Raw genomic sequence first — 18,256 nt, 5'->3', positions numbered from 1 at the left:
CTTCTGGTCATTGCGCTGTATTTTGGAAGCAACCATCTCCTTTGTTTTCCAAGACAGAAAAGAAAGCCACCCCTCGCCCCCCCCCCAAAAGAGTTATCCAAGAGCCCTACTATGCCCAACTTTCAAAGGAGGCATTGTTAATCATTTGGCCCTAAATAGGCAATTACCACCCACTCCAAGTCCAGTCGAACCAAGTTCCTGCCGGCCTGGGGACTGCAGCAGAGGGCCTGCCCTGCTGTGTGGCATTTGCTCTCTTTAGTTCTCAACTGTGGCCCGATGCTGGGAGAAGCAGCAGTAATTTAGGACGGCTGATACTGCGAAAATGTTGTAAATAAATGGCCCACGTCCACAGGGGAGATTCTATGTCACTGCCATGCTTAGGACAGTGGAGGGCTGTGCTGCCAAAGAGTCGAAAGTAAGCTTCCACCCTGTGCTGGCCCCATGAAAACCAGTGGCTGCACCGGGCAGAGGCACAGGCTCGTGTCAGATGTGTGGGCTCTGGGCCTGGCTCATAATTAAGCACATGTCCATCTCAGTAATACCTTTCTCTGCTTCCCCATCTCCCACCCTCCCGGGGGCTCTCTCAGCCCCACAGCCTTGCCAAAGGCTCCTTCCCAAGAGGTGTTACCCCAACATCCCCAGTAAGGAAGCAGGAAGAGGGTGGGGAATGCCAAAATCCCTCCAGGCCCGTCAAGCATTCCCGTCCCCTGCATCCTTCCGGGCTGGGCTGGGATTACAGGCTCTGTTAGTAGATTCATAGAGGGCACCACAGATGCCACATTTTCCAGAGCTGCTGCCCCAGCTACTGTAAACAGACCAGATGTGGCACACTGAAGCGGGATCCAGCGTGACAAGCACTCAAACCTGTCAGAGAATCCTCCTGTGGCCCTAAGCTGCCCCCAGCCTTCCCCAGCCCAAGGCCAGAGTGGCACCCACGTTCGAGCGGGCAAGGACTGAGAAGCTTCGGCACAGGAGTCAGAGGTCCAGGGACAGGGTAGGAATCGAGTTTCCAAGCAGGGAAAGACAGCCGGGGTTGGCAAAGCACCGAGACGCAAGGATTTGGGGGTGGGATGGCTTCAAGAATGCTTGCAGAAACCAAAGGAATCGCAGTGGTCGACTAGACTTCACTTTTACTGAGAAAAGATGGAGAAGATATACTGGCAAAGTGAGGGCTGCGGGCCAGAAACCCAGACAGACTGACATCCAGCATACACTAAACTGAGTAGTTTAAAGGAAGCGGTCTTTGGTGATTAAGGCGATGGATTCTCTGCCCAGTGAGGTCCATGACTCCGGTGACTTGGAAGCTAATGACAAGATGAAGCCATTGGCCAGTCCTGCTGTACACCTCCAGAATGTGTGAGCCTCAAACGCAGATCAACACGTGTACTGCCCCCACCGTGGGCTCGCCCACTATCATCTGCCCATGGCCTCTTGTCTCCCCACAGCCCTCAGTCTGTGTGGCTCCCCCTGCCAGAAGGAGCTTTCTTCAGGGTGCTGTCACTGCCCTGCTTAAAACTCTCTGATGCCCGGGGCCCCTGGGGGGGGCTCAGTCGTTCAGCGTCTGCCTTCGGCTCAGGTCATGGTCCCAGGGTCCTGGGATCGAGCCCCACATCAGGCTCCCCGCTCTGCGGGAAGCCTGCTTCTCCCTCTCCCACTCCCCCTGCTTGTGTTCCCTCTCTCGCTGTGTCTCTCTCTGTCAAATAAAGAAATAAAATCTTTAAAAACAAAAAACAAAAAAAACAACTCTCTGATGCCCCCCTCCTTGCACTTAAAATAAAAGCCAGAGGACTTGAGAGTGCCTACTGAGGAAGCCCCTATGCTGGGGCCCTTGCCCCCTCCTCCACTCTATTCCAGCCACACCGGGGCTCCTCCCAGCCCCTCCTGACTCCGACCTTTACACCTGTGCTTCTCCTGCGGCCCCCCCCCATCTCACCCCCGAGCTCTGCCAGGGCTGCCTCGTGGCTTATTTCCCTCGTGAGGCTGAGTCTAATGTGCTGTGAGAACGTTCTGGAAGCCTGGCCTCTTTCAAAGGCTCCCACAAGCCTGAGACACCTAGCACACACAGCACCTGGACAGGGCATAAGCAGTCCCACTGGGTTCCTGCTCCTTCACCCTGCCCCCAACCCCAGACTCGGGATGATGAGCAGGGACTCGGAAGCTGCCTTTAAGAACCCACGCACAGGGACTTGACTCACAAATGCCCAACGCTGCATGTTAGCTGTTTTTTCGGACAGTTCTAAGGTAGCTACGTCCCCAGCTCAGCACAGGTCAACCCCAAGTCCTCTCTGGTGCTCGGGAAGGTTCACTGCCGGGTAGGGATGCCACTGCTCTGCTGGCACAATGACTCAGCAGGGGCCCATCCAAAGACTTGGAAGTAGGAAAACTGGGCTCTGGAAGCCCTTCTCCAGGTCACGCCTTTCCAAATCCAGGCTGACCCAAGGCCATCTGACTGAGGGGCCTTGACTCCTGGTGCTGTCTCCACACGAGATATGCCCACCCTGGCCTCTGCAGAGTCACCAGACCAGGCCTGTGCCCAGCTCTGCTGCTCCCAAACGCCGCTCCGTTGGGGAGCTCCCGAAATACTGTGGCACCAGGGATTCAGATCTGGTCCAGACCCACGGATTCAGACCCTGGAGAGGGGCCCAGGAAGCTGCAGTCTGTCTCGACCACGCCTGCGCACAAGTACACACGGTCATAAACCCAGGGCTCAAAGAAGCAAGACAACAGGCTCACAGTCACAGCACAGAGAGGTGCAGAACTGGGTTTCAACCCGGGTCTTCTAACTCCAGACACAGCTACGCTCCCAACGACAGGCCACGCTTCGTCTCCCCCATGCTACAGGAAGCATCTACCATGCGGCAGCTGGGCAAAACCCCAACACTGGAGACCCAGAGCCCTAGGTCCAAACCCCAACAAGGCAACTCAACAACTCAAGCCAGGCCCTCGGACCAGCCACAGAAGCCTCTGGGCGCCAGGCCCTCTTCTGGGGAGCAGAAATACGGCTGAGGACCTGAGCGGCAAACAAAGAATCCCCACAGTGAGAACAGCTCACATTCGATGAATAGCAGCTCCTTCTTTTTGACAAATTCTCTCCCTACTCCTACTAAAATGTGGCTGCCAGTAGCAATGATGACAGCTGGCTCTTACCGAGGGCTTACCCTGGGCACACATGAGTGTGTCACGCTGATGAACTCATTCAGGGTTGCCAGCAACACAACAAGTGAAGGTGTTGCTACCCCACCTCGGCGATGGGGAAACAGTGCCAAGAGGTCAAGTAAGTTGCCCAGGATGAGGCTCAAGTCCACTGCATGGGCAAGGCCAAGGCCCTGTTCTCCACCAGCCCTCTGTTTCCCCACGTCTCAGCTCACAGTCTGCTTCTTCTCCAGCGGGCTGGGGGGCAACACAGGGTTTCTCGAAACCCTCCCCTGTGGGCCCCTGGAGTTGAACCAAAGAGGCAAGGACCACCTGGCCCATAGCCCTTCCCACTCTGGCTTCCGTGGAGTGGGACTAGAGAGGTCCTCAGGTGTGCTGGCCTCCAGAGGACAGGGCCCCTAGCTCGCAGGCCTCTGCACCCAGGACCAGAGCAGGGCCTGGCAGCGGACGCTCCAAGCACATCTGGGGAGCCACAGGGGCTCCCACCTGGACGACTGGCTTCCAAAGCAGAGGCCCTCCAGAAAGCCCTGGGCACCCCAGAGCTTTGTTGCTTCACATCTTCTAAGACACCTTTTGGCTCAGAAAGGCCCACAATTAAAGTGTGGAAAATCACTGAGTGGCACTAAAAGCTGCCTCACTGGCATGTCCCCAGCTGAACTCCTTCTACTTTTCTTTTTCCCGGGGAGATCAAAGCTATTGTGTCAACACTCGGCCCCAATCCGAGTGACCTGAAGCGGATTGCTTATGCAACCTGGGGGCTGCAACTAGGGACAGCAAGGAGTGATCCAAGCATCTGCACAGGGGTTTCCCTCAATTGTGAGAACCCCCGTTAGGGGTGCTGCACTGTTACTGACAGGCCTATCTCTGCCAGAAAAAGAAACCCCGGACAGAACTGAAACTAATCTCTGGCTCGGCCCTCCCCCCTCACCACGGCTGGCAGGACCCCGGCCTCACGCTGACACCACCTCTCCCAGGAGCCCGCTGACGCCCAGAACCAGAGGAACAGGAGACCAGCTGCGGGGTGCGGCTCTGATGTTCATCGGAGCGCCGGCCACTGGCCGGATCCACACCGCCTGACTCCTCCCCTCACCCATGAGAAACAGGAACTGCCATTCCCATTTTACAGACAAGGAAATGGAGGCCTACAGAGGTGACTAAGGCACACAGCTCAAAAGTGGCAGAAAGGGAAACTGAGCCCCTTTCTGATTCCAGAACTCATGCTTTCACCTCCCCACCCTCTAGGTCCTGTAAGGGTCGCCTACCTGGAAAGGCCAAGTGGGCCATCCTCGTGGAGGACAAATCACAGCAGCAGGGGGAGCACTGAACCCAGAGTCAGGAAGCCCAGGTTCCAGCCTTTAGGAGTCCTAAAGAACCACGTGGCTTTGGGCAAGTCACCGACTCCCCCGGGACTCCAGAGGCCTCACCCTCAAGTGAGGAGACTGACAGAGGGCAGATCGATCAGCAGTGGCTGCCAAGATCACAGACGGATGGAGTCTAAGGCCTCCCAGTTCAACCAGAAAGACTGCTGCAATCGATTAGCAATGTCTGTCAGGAGCACGGAACAGATGTGCTTGATCAGCACCGAGAGCTGCCACCCTTGGCCAACCACCCCTTGACGGTCCAAGTTTTTTGTTTTTTTGGTTTTTTCTTAAGATTTTATTTATTTATTTATTTGAGAAAGAGAGAGAGAGAGAGAGAGAGAGAAGGTGAGCAGGGGGAGGAGCAGAGAGAGAAGGACAAGCAGACTCTGAGCTGAGCGTGGAGCCCAACACGGAGGCCTGATCCCACGACCCTGAGATCATGACCTGAACCAAAATCTAGGGTCACACACCTAACCGACTGAGCCACCCAGGCGCCACTCTGGCAATCCAAGTCTTAAAGACTCTCTTCCTTTGTTCAAGCCCATTCTGATTGTTTCCTTTTATTTAGCATTTATTTCATTCCAATTAGCAATCCCGGGCTTTCTATGACCACCTGTACTCTGTGCCATAAGGGGCGGTCCTTCGCTGAGTGCCTCTGTCTGCCGTCAGTGTGGTTCCCCAGGCCAACAGGAAGGACCTACGGGTACAAGGCAGCAGAAAACGAAAACCAGCAGCACAGCTGGCCGGGGGCAGTGCAGACAGAAGGAGGCCTTGAAGGCTTGGGCACACCAGGCCCGAGCCCAGGGACTTTGCCAAGGGAAAGCACAGCTGGCTGAGGCTGCTGGGGCTGCCTGAGCAGGGCGGTCGTGCAGCCAGGGGTGTGAAGGGCCACCCCACATGGTGAAAGGCAACCCCAACTGGCAAGCAGGGCGGAGAGTGGAAGGCTGACCCAGGGACGGCCTGCCAACAAAGAGCCACGGGTTGCCGATGAGCATCTGCGATACCCCAGACAGCTTCCGGCAGCAACTCCTTACCCCTCAGAGCCCCCACAGCCCCAGCCAACCCGGCTGTCCCAGACTCGTCTCCCGGACTCAGCCTGGACCAGCTCTCGGCAGAGCACCTAACCTCGTGCTGCTCCCCTACCCCGCGCCGCCCCCCGCCAGCTTGCTTGGGCCCCTCACACATCTGCTACCACAACAGTTGCTGCCTGTTCTGGGGCTTGCTCCAGGAGGTTTGAGGACTCAGTGTGTGGGCAGCTGTGATCAATCAAACCTCTGTTTCAGCATCCCGACCCCTCCTCACAAATGTCTCGCTTCTGTTTGAAGCACTGTTGAGAAATACAATTTGTTGCTCTTACAAGCTGACCAGCTTGGAATTAAAAATACAGCAAGACTGGGACGCCCAGGGGCACGGCATTCCGTGGGTAATCTTTTTAACTGCTGCTTTCTTCTGAGATCTTTGCTCACACACATGTGATCTGTGTCTAAATGGCCATGCATAGCTCAGGTCTCGCTGGGAGTCTACCAATGCTTGGTAGTCAAGCCAGGTCTCAGAGAAGCAGTAACAAATCATGTCAGCAAAAGTCCCGCTAGTAAACAACTCCTATGCTCAGGCTGGGCCCTGCTCTCAATGACACACATTGTCATTCTGCAAAGGAGGCTTCGGCTTCACAAAAAACACCAGGCAGAAGGGGTCATGTGGGGAAAGCTGAGAGGGAGGTCAGCAAAATGTGACCTGGGCAGGGACAGGCACGACTGCCCCTCTGGGCTGCCTTCAAGCAGCTGCTCCCAGAGCTGAGTGGTTGCGATGACAATTAACAGGACGGGGCGGGCCTTCCTGGCCTGGGTCCTGGCGGCATTTCTCCCACTGGGGTGCCCTCCTCTCTGCAACCACCCTCTCTCACTCTGGAGCCAGATGGCTGGGGCACCTGCAGGCTCGTTCGGCATCCCTGCCCATGATCCGGGTACTGAGGTTTTAAGAAGACGTGAGCAGGGCGCCTGGGTGACTGAGTCGTTAAGTGTCTGCCTTCGGCTCAGGTCATGATCCCAGGGCCCTGGGATCGAGCCCCGCTTCGGGCTCCCTGCTCTGCGGGGAGTCTGCTTCTCCCTCTCCCACTCCCCCTGCTTGTGTTCCCTCTCTCACTTTCTCTCTCTCTGTCAAATAAACAAATAAAATCTTTTAAAAAAAGAAGACGTGAGTAAAGACAGTCTGAAAGCAATTGCTACCCCTGGACCCCCTGCGCCCTGGCTTCACTGCCCGCCGGCTGGACAGCTACGTCCCGAGATGCAGCCAGGAAGGGGCAGGGCCTCTCGTGGGCTCCCAGGATCATGTCTCCACTCGCAGTAGTGATTCCGACTCTGTCACCACTTCACACCCCTTGGCTCTGAGCACGAAGCTCACCATGGGCTGGGCTGAGCTGCAGGGCAGGCCTCCTTCCCATTTTCAAAAGGAAAGGATGAGGCAAGAAGAGGAACAAAGAAGAAGAAGTAAATGGCAAGGACAGAAAAGGGAGGAGAAAAACAGAAGGAAAGAGACAGGCAGATACAGAAAAAAGGGAGCCCTTCTAATGCACGGAGTGTGCCTCCTGGGACCTTCAGGCTCTCTCCCAGTTCCGCCTCTGGAGTCGCCCGCCACGAGCCCATGCCCTCCCCCCAAGATGTGCAGCAGCAACGCCAACGGTAACGGTCAGCACTCGCTGCACACCAGCCAGGGCACCAGGTCGTGTGTGTGTGTGTGTGTGTGTGTGTGCGTGCGCGCATGCAGGCCGGCAACGAGACACGCACAGACATCTTCAGAGCTACGGATACACACACACGTTCATACGTACACACATCTGCACGTCCAGCCGGAGATGCACGTGTACACGCTGACACATCACACGCACGCACACACACGCGCGCACACGCACAGGCGTGCGCACACATGCACACGTGCGCACACATGCATGCACACATGCGTGCACACATGGGCGTGCACACACACGCACATGCACGCACACACGCAGGCGTGTACACACAAGGGCGTGCACGCACACACACGCGCGTGTGCTATCTCCCTTATTCCCCCCGACAGTCCTAGGGCAGTAGCAACAACAGCAGCTGCGGTGGTGGAATGATGTGCTGCATAGAGACGTGAGGCAGTTTGCCTGGGGCCGTCAGCCTCCTGCCGCTCATCTGGAGGCCTTCCGATGTGCTGATGTCCCCCCAGCCCCCAAATGCAGACCCAAAAGTGAACACCATGTTCCAGAAGGATCTCGGGAGGGGCTGTAATGGGCAAGGCCGGAGGGGCTCTGGGCACCCTGCCTCACGGCCGGAGGAAAGCGCCTGCGTGTTCACCCATGTGCGGGCACGTGTGTGCAGCCCCAGAGAGCGCCTGCAGGAAGCTGGGGTTTGTCAGAACTCCCAGGCGCTCCAACCGAAAAGACACTCTGCACCAATCTCATACACCTGGTCGCAGATGTACACACACAAAGGGGCTCCTTCACAGAAATGTTCAATGAGCACCCCTCGCCCCCCCCAAATAAGTGATTATTTATAAACCAAGATCACAAGACCTATGAAAAAGAGTCCAAGATCCAGCTTGGAGAAACAGAGCCATGCTGACCCTGGTGCAAGCCTATCTTTCCAGAGATGCGCAGACCCTGCTCCCTCCCTGGCAGTGACAAATGCTGAGAAAGCCACAGCCCACAGAGACTGGTATCTGGGGGTAGCAGTCCCACATGGGCTGTCACCTGGCAGTGAGCAGGTGTCTGTACGCCGGTGACAGGCTCGGCTCGTGGGGTTCCCAGGCACAGGGTCCTACATGTTCCAGGCTGGATCTAGGGCTCTCTGCAAAGGCACTGGGGTGGCCTCAGGCCCGGCTTTCAGAGCTCCTGCAAAAGTAAGGTCCATGAGGCCACAAATTACCCAGCTGGGGAGCCAAAGCAGGCCAGGCCCCGGGGAGAGAGGGCTGGCTGGGGCTCTAGAGGCATGGTCGGGGTGGTTCAGGGCCCATCCCCAGGGCTCTGGCCTCCCCCTCCTGGCATACACCCTTCCCAGGGGCCCCGTCTTCACTTTCCCCAGACTCTGCCCTACCCAGGCCTTGGCTAGAGAAAAGCAGGCGGAATCAGGGCGGCCTCCCCAGGATCTTGGAGGCCTGCCTGGAGCCAGTGAAGCAATCTACACATCTGGGCACAGCCCCACGGAGCAATATATTTTCAAGCAGTTTCTACCCAAGTGAGGACGGGGAATGTCTTTAGTGATGCCAGTGCTGTTCCTCCAGCTTGTGGGCAGTAAAACAGAATAACATGTTTAAGTTGTTTTTATTACCTATCTAGCTTATTAGCTCATAAAATAAGTTCAACATTAAAAATTTAACTGAAGGGGCGCCTGGGTGGCTCAGTTGGTTAAGCGACTGCCTTCGGCTCAGGTCATGATCCTGGAGTCCCGGGATCGAGTCCCGCATCGGGCTCCCTGCTCGGCGGGGAACCTGCTTCTCCCTCTGACCCTCCCCCATCTCGTGCTCTCTCTCTGTCTCATTCTCTCTCTCAAATAAATAAATAAAATCTTTAAAAAAAAAAAAAATTTAACTGAAGCCATTTATCGCAGCCAGGACTCAGGGCTCTGGGTTTCCCTCAGAAAGTCACCTAAATCTGTCACCTTTCCAGCCTTTTTACCTCTTTAAATTCCTGCAGGGAAGGAAAATTCCAGTCGCGTGTCCAACGTAAATGAACGTGGGTTTGATCGTTGTCTAGCTAGTAAAGCAAAGAATGTCCGCCACTCAGGAAAAAGAAAGGGACACACCTGGAGGAGTGACGGAACCTGGCCAGTGCGGGGCAGAGGGTGGAGCCCCAGTGGCACGGGGAAGGCGCAGCATGTCACCAGCTTGTCCTCCGGCTGCCCCAGGCCAGGCCAGGCTCTGGAGCAAAGGGCCAGACAGTCTGGACTCTGGGACCAGGTGCATGCTCAAGACTCGAGACACCTGACCCTCTTCTTTTGTTGGGGGGGGGACCCCTAGGCTGGGAGGGGGGGCTAGAGAAAGGAAGGAAATGCCATCAACAGAAGCTGCATTTTTATTCTAAAGCAAAAGGAGGTCCAGCTGAAAAAGCAGCTCTGGGCACTGAAGGAAGGCCATTCTGCCCACAAAGAGGAGTGGACATGGGAGCCCGCCTGCCCAGAGGCGGCCACATGCTGCATGAGCAAGGCCAGCCAGGTTCTGTCCCTTAACACCCACCGGTGACCGAGGCTTCCATAACAAGACCAGCAAAGACAACAGTTAAAACGCAGCATGAAGCACCTGAAGGCCTCTAGACACAGAACAGAGAGACCCACACCTACCCGTCCTTCACTGGATGGGTCACAAGGGCCAACCCTAGTCCCCAAGCCTCACTGTCATGCTCAGGCCTCCTCGGTAAGAACCAAACACAGGTGGCACCCAGGCTCAGAGATTGTCCCGTAGACGGTGTACTCACTCCACGTTCATCTCATTCAAATCAGTCCCCGAGCTCAGTGTTAGCACAAGGCAGGGCTCCAAGACACAGAGGATAAAGTGCAAGGGACGGGGCACGTGGCCAGAGGCCTCGCCTACAGTGAACAGCGAGGATGATTACAAAGGTAGCACAGAGGATGGCAATCACAATTTCTGGATGGTCTCGTGCTGTCAACAGTTTCATCAAATGAGTAAGTGCTTCCACCCATCTCTCACCCTCTGAAACTATGACCCATGGTCCTGATCTCAGGATCGGCATCATCCGAGTGACAATGAATCCTGGCCTGCACTGCAGGGCTGGGTTCCTGGGACAGAGGCTCCAGTGAAATGCTGGAAGGGGGTCACCAGTGCTTGATGACAATGGTCTCCCCCCACCAACACCCCACCTCTCACCATCTGTCTGCTCCAATACCACTAGCATTGCATTCACAGGGAAAAGGCATCTCTGATTTTAAACGGAGAGAAACAGACACTAAAAAAAAAAAAAAAGGAACCTTGATTTCATCTTTCTTTGAAGAGCACTTAAAAAACAAGGACTCATAACCCGCTTCCGGGCGTTTCTGAAACCGGCGCCCCGCCTCTGCCTGGGATGGGGATGGGCCAGGGCCAGGAGCGGCTCCCATGAGCACCGAGATGCTCCTGCGACGCCTCCTGCGGGGCTGGGGCTCTTACCTGTGCCATCTTAGCAAGGTCTAGGGAAGGTCTCTGCTCCTGCACCTCTTCTGGGCGCCGCCGCTTAACGCCGACCTTCTTGTCGTTAAGGACACACGGCTGGGAGCGGCTTCGGGACAGCCCGCTGGAGCGTCTGGCCAGCTCTGGCGTCGAGGCAGGTGTGCTGTTGGCTGAGGGTGGACAGTACTCCGCAAAGGAAAACTGCTCGTGGGAGCAGGACAGGGACCGCTGCATGTCGAGCCGGCCCCCGCCCACAGGGTTCGGGTCGGGGCTCCAGATGTCACCCGCCTGTCCACAGGTGGCCGAGCCTGGCGCCCCCTGGCAGGGCTGACCTCCGAGTCGGTGGTGGAATCCCGCCTGGTCATAGGGCGAGGAGAGCGCGTTGGCCCGGGAAGGGAGGCTGAAACTGGAGCTCCTCTGCATGGTGCTGAAGCCGTTGGAATAGCGCTGGACGCTGCCTCCGCTGTAACAGCGTCGCTTTTCTACGGGAGTCCAGACTTTGGAGCCCAAGGGCCTCCACGATGTCCGGCAGCTGGACATTTCATCGGAGAAGGACAGTGACCGGCACTGGCGCTTGCTGGGGGGCGCTGAGGGGTTCCCGTTGTGGTCGCTGAGGCTGAGGTCTTTGATCAGGTTGGTCACGGCGCAGGCGGTCGCGGCCTCCCGGTGCCACAGGGCGCCGTCCTGACACTTCTCGGGCAGGCACTCCCAGATGCCGGCGTTCGGCTGCTCAATCTGAAGAGGGCATTTCCTGTCCAGGTCTCTCCATCTGTCATTTTCTGGTTCAGAAATGACAAAGAGAAAACAGGATTTGAGAAGGCCTCCATGCCAGCCCTCGATCTCCACAACCAAGAGCCCATTTTAGACAGGATTTTAGAGGCAGGAAGGCCCTTCAAAACCATCCGGTCCAACCTCACTTTATGGATGAGAAACAGAGGCTCGGAGCGGGGATGTGAATCCCACGGTGTTGAGTGAGGCGCAGAGCGAGGCCCAGGATGCACGTACCCCCCAGGCCTCCTGGCGCGGCTTCCTTTCCAACATTCCACACTGCCTCCCGGGAAAGTGCAAAACAACAGTTTTCACCCAAATGCTTTCCCATGTTATAGGTGGGAAGCCGGCCTGCCCCAGCCCTCCCCTGGCCTGCAGCAGTTGGGGCAGGATGTCTGTTCCATCCCCTCTCGAGCTGGGGCTCAACGCCCTGGCAGAAGACCATGACCCAAGAGGAGTCTTTTGGTACTTAGGAGGGTCAAGGTCGAACGGGGCGGGCAGTGCTGCAGGTTAGCTCATCCAAATTCCATCTCTAGAATACTTGTTGACAATAGAAACTGGAACCTGTACTGATTTATGCCTCCTCCATCAAAATGCTCTGCAACATCAACATCATCACCAATGACAGCCAGTCATGGAGCACGTTCCTCGTGTTCACTTGATTTCTCACTGAGATCGATGATGTTTAAAATGGGTAAAATCTGTAGGAGCATGTCTTGGGCTTCACAGACATACAGGGATGCTTTAAACTTACATCGTCAGGTCTCTACTTGAAGACATGAATAAATAAGCTAACCCCACTAGGAAACGCTGACTTTGCACCTGAGCCTTTATTTTAGTGAAATATTCAGGAACTATGTGGTGTTTTTCTACTGAAGAATCAGGCACTGTGCTGAGGATCTTAGGAGGACACAGATAAACCTGACGTAGTTCTTGTATTCAAGTTTATAATACAAAAGCAAAGTTGAGACCCATATCCTGTGCTGCCAGGGATCCACATATTGGCATGTTTCTATTTTTTTAAATCTACACACATTTATGAACGGTACAGAGGGGAACATACAGAAAACTATGGCTTGAGTCCGTCAGTTGTCAGAAGGACAGAAGCAAAACCTGAAATGACATTCAGGCAGGTGTTTGATGCACACCAACTCTCATGGCACTGCCATTGTTTACTGAGCAGATAACCCCCACGGCGGCTGGAACCCACCAGGCGCCCTGTGTGGAGGGTAAGTGGCCCGGGGCCACACAGTTGAAAAATGACTGGAGGCTAACTCAGGCTGGCCCACCCCAGCGCCCTGCTCTTTTCACCATGCCACAGTGTCGAGGGGGACCACAGGGAGCCCAACATTGGACCTGCCCTCAGCGAGTTTCTGAGTCACGCAGGATGGGCCATCCACTCAGAAAACCACGGTGAAACCCACATGAATGCGCCAGTCAGCAAGGACCACACGCCCATCTCCTCGATCAGGGGTCACTTCTCAAAGGACACTGAGAGACACAGCAAAGGACTGACCCCGTGCTGAGTGTCTGCAGCTATTGGACAGGTTCAAAGGGAAGGACCAGTAAGGCTCAAAAGGAGCCTCACAAGCCCAAGATCAGCCAAATCAGGTCTAAAGGTGCCGCTCCTTCACCTAGGGCACCCTGCCACAGTCGTGAAACATGCTTAAGGTGTTGGGAGCCTGGACAGGGGACACGGGAAGAACCGCCCAGAGGCTGCTCCCATGAGACGGCCTCAGAAGCTGGAGATGCAGGAGAGGGCTCTTCCTTAAACCCAGTTAGGCCACTTGGGAACAAAACAGGACAGTCACCAAATGTCCAATTCCCCTCCTCCAGGAATCTTCTTGGGCCCTGGTGCACGGCAAGTCTCCATACGTGTCCCTTTAACTAAATCTGATAAAGTATTACCATAAACTGCGTTTTTGCAGGTAGCGTTTATGTTGTTCAAAGTACGTCTTCACTACTCACTGCCCCTAGAGCAGCCATGATTCTTTTAAAACAGTTTCAATTTGACATTTGTTAGTAGTTGTAAGATCAGTAAACTTATAATAAAGTAAAATTAAAAGAAATACAAACATCAACTGAGTCACTCTTGTTAGCTGATTTACAAGAAGAAAAGTTATCCTCAGAAAAAAGTGTCGATTTGTATGTAATGATGTTCTTCAAAGTGATACAAGGGGGAGCCTGGGTGGCTCAGTTGATTAAGTGTCTGCCTTCGGCTCGGGTCGTGATCTCAGGGTCCTGGGATGGAGCCCCACATCACATCGGGCTCCCTGCTCAGCGGGGAGCCTCTTCTCCCTCTCCCTCGGCCCCGTCCCCTACTCATGCTCGCATGCACACGCGTGCTCTCTCCCTCTCAAATACATAAATTAAATCTTAAAAAGAAGTGATACGAGTGGCAGTAAAATGGTAAACACAACTAAAACACCCTGCAGTCGGGCTGGTGATATAAATGATCAGGGAATAATACAGAGTATGAAAACAGCAGAGTTCCAAAGAATATTAATGATGTGGAGAAATGTTAATATGTAATTCGAAGCCTAAAGAAACAAGATAGAAAAACTATATAGATAGCATGATTCCTATTCTGTAAAACATGCATGTTATATGTGATGATTAAAAGAAAATAAACCAAAACGTTCATACTCGAATGGGGGAGAGCTGGCTGATTTATATTTTTTTCCCATTTGTTTTGCTAGAGTTTCTACACTCTCTGTAAGGACAAATGTATTTCCAAATGTGTGGGGGACGTGGCCACCAAACCCACTGGTGCTGTGCCAGGGTCAGGACCTATGACCCCAGCCTCCGCTAGGTCTGCTCCTTTGGTCTTTCAGGGAGTTCCCTTAGAATAACACTGGCCACCAACTTCTCTTTGGGGACAAGGCGCTGAGGCGCCAGATGGGCTGGGAATGTGGTGACTGAAGAAGGACCCAGTGGGCCCAGCCACAGAGCAGGGAGGGCCCCAGCATGGTAGCCCTGCTTAAGGAACCCGAGGCTCACTACAGACGGTCTCCATCCCAGGCCCTGGGAAACCCGTGAAATTAAAAAGAATTGATCCCACCCTCAGAGGATACCACTTCCCATTCTATTTTAATTTCACTGCCCTGGAATTGTCCCCATCTCCAGGGAAGTCATGAGAAGAAAGGGGACCTGGGAGCCAGTTAAGCATGAAGGTTCAGTCCCTCTCATCTGGCAGCGCCATTCCTCCCCCATGGCCATCTCGTGATCCTGAGGCTTCTTGACGGGACCCCTCAGGCCTCCCTAATCCAGGCTCACCGACTCACTGCTTCCAGAGAACTTCCTGAGGCCCACATCTTTCATGTCTGTCCCCATGCAGCTGCCTGTGGCCTCAAAGAAAGAACGTTTTAGCCTGCCATCCAAACCCCATCCACTCATCGCCTCCCCAGTTCACCCTACTCCAGGCACACCGAACTTCCTGACATCGGAAGTCAGACAAGAAGCAGGCAGAATCGAAACCATCCTGGACAGTCCCTGGAACAGCCCGGAAAGCACACTCCTCCTGGTTTGTGTACACAGCCCTGAAGAGGACTCCTTATAAAATGGAAGATTCATGAAACAACTGTGGGAATGGGCACAGGCATTCCCTGTGTGGGAGGTGGGTGTTCCGTCTGTGTTTAGGTTCACTATCAAATCCCCAGTGGGGACTGGGGTTGGATGGCTATCTCTAACGTGTTCCTGCTTGCCTGCAGGAACCACTCCACTCTGTTTTAAGGGTAAGCCTCTACGACCTTAACGGTAAGATTCCTTTGCCTCGGGGATGATGAAGAGTCAGTTCTCAACTGGGTCCACTGGGGTTAAATGCGAGAGCAATGTGTCTGCAGTGAATCTGCAGCTTCCCCGCCAAACACCAGCTCTTTCATGACCTTACACCTTTGTAAAGGCCTGGACTGTTCTTCTCCTGCCTTTATCCTTCCAGCAAGAATCTCTTCCTTATCATTTAAGAGCCAACGCAAACATCTCCTTCTCTGTAGATGTGCCTTCTCCACATTAGCCACTGGGCGCCCACAGTTCTTTGCCTGACTTTCAATCTTATGGCTCAGATGTTAACTGAACCTTAATTATCTATTTACAAGTCTGCTTCCACTGAGCCACGAGCCCTCGAGCACAGACCCAGCATGGCCCCCCAGTGCCCAGCATGGAGCCTGGCACACAGCAGACTTTAGCTGGTGGTAGGTAGAGGAAGGAACAGATAATGTGCAGATAAAAGCTGCAGAGCAGGCCGTGGGTTATCATTTGGTCCCACTTGTCCCTTATCCTTGGCACTGGTAACCCCTCCTCGGCCAGCTAGGTCCGACCTGGGGGCTCTGCCTTCAACTTCCTGCTTTCCCGAGGCCATGGATGGTTGCGTGTGAAGCAGCCGGGAGTCTGGCTAGCGGTATGAGCTCTAAGATACTCTGGAAACACAAAGCAATGTCTAACATTGAGTGCTGCTACTGTGTGTCAACACCAGCCAGGTGGCCACTTGGTCTGTCTGAGGGGCAGACAATATTTTAATTGTTACTATCTTTATCTCTTGAAGAAGTACAACATAAGAAAAGTAAAAACAATCGGGGCTATGTTTAGCCCTTGTGTTTTCCCCCTTCGCTCAGAAAACAGAAAGCAATTTGCTGGGTCAGGTCACCAGACAAAAGAAACAGGAATAGAAGCTACTTTTTAATGGCAAACAGCCTCGAACTTCTGGCCCTGACGTCACTCCGGACAAAGGGCCTCGGCAGGGCTCTGAGGAGAGGATACTGGACACCCCCGCCCCTCCATTCAATACCACTCTGCACAGACAGCGATGACTCTTTCAAAAGTGACAATGGCCACGGACCTGGGGAGTCCACTGAGCAGGGGTCACCTGGACGTTGGGAAGGGTGTGGACATGGGTTTGAACCTCAGCTCTGCAAGTCACTTAATCTCTCAGAGCTTCAGCTCCCCCGTCTATAAAATGAGGGCGACAGTAACGACCTCGCAGAGCTATTCTAGGAATCAAACAGTTGCCCGGGACAGGGCCCGTGAGGGCAGAGCGGGCTCTGCCCGCGGCAGCACCATGATTGGGACGACAGTGCTGGACAACGCGCCTACAGCTGAGGCTCAGCTCTTCTGTCCCTGGGTACCAAGCTCTGCGGGTCTGGCTGGAGTGGGCACCTGTATGCTCTACATCAGCTTTCCCCACCGTGGTTTTGGGACCCTTGGGTTGGCAGGAGCGTCCCTTGGGGTGTTAAAATGCAATTCCCAGGCCCAGGCCCTGACTCAGTAAACAGAATGTCTAGGGGGAAGGGTCTGCATTTAAATAAGCTTGGCAGGTTACGTGAACAGCAAAGGTGTTGAGAACCACTCCTACAGGCTACACAGGGGCCCGGGATCTCACACCTCTGTCAGGGTGGCCGCTCACTCGGCCCATCCCGCCACACGCAGGACGCTCCCGGAGGCTTGACCATTCCAGTTTCTACAAATTTGGATAAGGAACACCATTAAAAGTTGGTGCTTTGGTGTTTGTTTTGTTTCCAGCTGGTAACAAGAAGCAGAACTATAGAGAAGGAACCCTTTTTCCCTTCAAGTCCTCAGAGGGTCCTTTTTCACGGGAGGGGGTGGGGGGCCCAAGCTGCATAGCATGTTCTGGATGGAGAGCCACAGGAAGAGGCCTGGGAAGCCAAGGGAAGTCTGAGGCCTCCCACCTTCCTCCCGGGACACACCAACACCAGGCCTGGGGTGGACGAGGGCCCAGCACAACAGCGCACAGCTCGGGAGAGCCAGCACCAGCCACACACCCTTTGTGCACTCCCCAGTCCTCTCAAGTTGCTCCATCCCCCGTTGAGCCTATCTTCACAAATTTGAGATTATTCACAGGGGTGTGTGTGTGTGAGGTAAACATACACAAGGCTCTACCTCGAGATGGAAGGACACACCACAAAGACTCATACGAAAGCATACAAACCATCCAGGTCTCTCACAGATGGCCCGACTAGGTGACCTCCCAGGTGCCACAAGGCTGAGACTTGCAGTCTGAGCTTGAAGTCTCTGGAAAGGCTATCACCAGCCTGGGAGGCCCAGGAGAAGCCAACACTCACACGCACGGGAACACAACCCCAGATCCCCCAACCTCGCTCACGAGGCATCACGGTCCTGCCACGCCCTGATGAGGGAGGTTCAGAAGGCTGCTGGGCACACAGATCTAGAGCTCAAAGAAAAAAAAAAACACTCGGAGGAGCACAAATAGCATCTGGCTTCAAATGTTCTTGTTTCCATTTCTACCCTTAAACTTGAAGGGAAATTCCCAGGGGCCCAGATTCTTAGGGGACTACAGCCTTTTTCGGTTCAAAAGCTAGAGGAGACTTACAGCCCTGGGCATCTGTGTGCTGTGTGTCACAGGCTGCCTCATGGCGACAGAACCACAGAAGAATGTGGTTTCTAGAAAAGGTTAAGCACCTGAAGCAGAGACCCAAGATGTCAGACTCTTGGAGCCTCCCCGGCCTGGGTCGCAAGCCTCCAGCCAGATCGAGACCGGCTGACTCATTCTTGGACTTCACACCTATCTACTTGTGCTGACGATGACTCTCTCTCTCCTGCCCTGTGGGTTGGCTGGTGCTAACTTGGCCTCGGGACTGCAAAGACTCTGCTTGATTTTGGGTAGAAGCTCTAACCCTTTCAAGGGGAAACTGGAAAGTATCTTTCTGAAGGCAGCATTACTAAGCCAATCTTACAAAAAGAACACAGGGGAAAAATATGCAGGACAATGCCCTGAGCTATCCCACAGGGGGTCACTGAATTTTTTTTTTTTAAGATTTTATTTATTTATTTGACAGAGAGAGATAGCGAGAGCAGGAACACAA

The 18,256-nt window shown here is 54.4% G+C and overlaps 1 protein-coding gene across 1 annotated transcript in view; it reads right to left on the bottom strand.

The window, feature by feature from the left end:
• Positions 1–18,256, bottom strand: part of FAM53B (family with sequence similarity 53 member B) — a 72,470-nt gene that overhangs the window by 39,373 nt on the left and 14,841 nt on the right. Inside the window, exon 3 of the mRNA XM_031020643.2 lies at positions 10,653–11,431. Within this exon, the coding sequence (XP_030876503.1) occupies positions 10,653–11,431 (779 nt within the window). The remainder of the gene's footprint in view (positions 1–10,652; positions 11,432–18,256) is intronic.

The sequence above is a fragment of the Leptonychotes weddellii genome, chromosome 6, assembly GCF_054177405.1.
Source record: "Leptonychotes weddellii isolate Sample4059 chromosome 6, ASM5417740v2, whole genome shotgun sequence".
Lineage (NCBI taxonomy): Eukaryota > Metazoa > Chordata > Mammalia > Carnivora > Phocidae > Leptonychotes > Leptonychotes weddellii.
The sequence above is the reverse complement of the archived record's forward strand: the minus strand, read 5'-3'. Positions and strand labels throughout refer to the sequence as shown.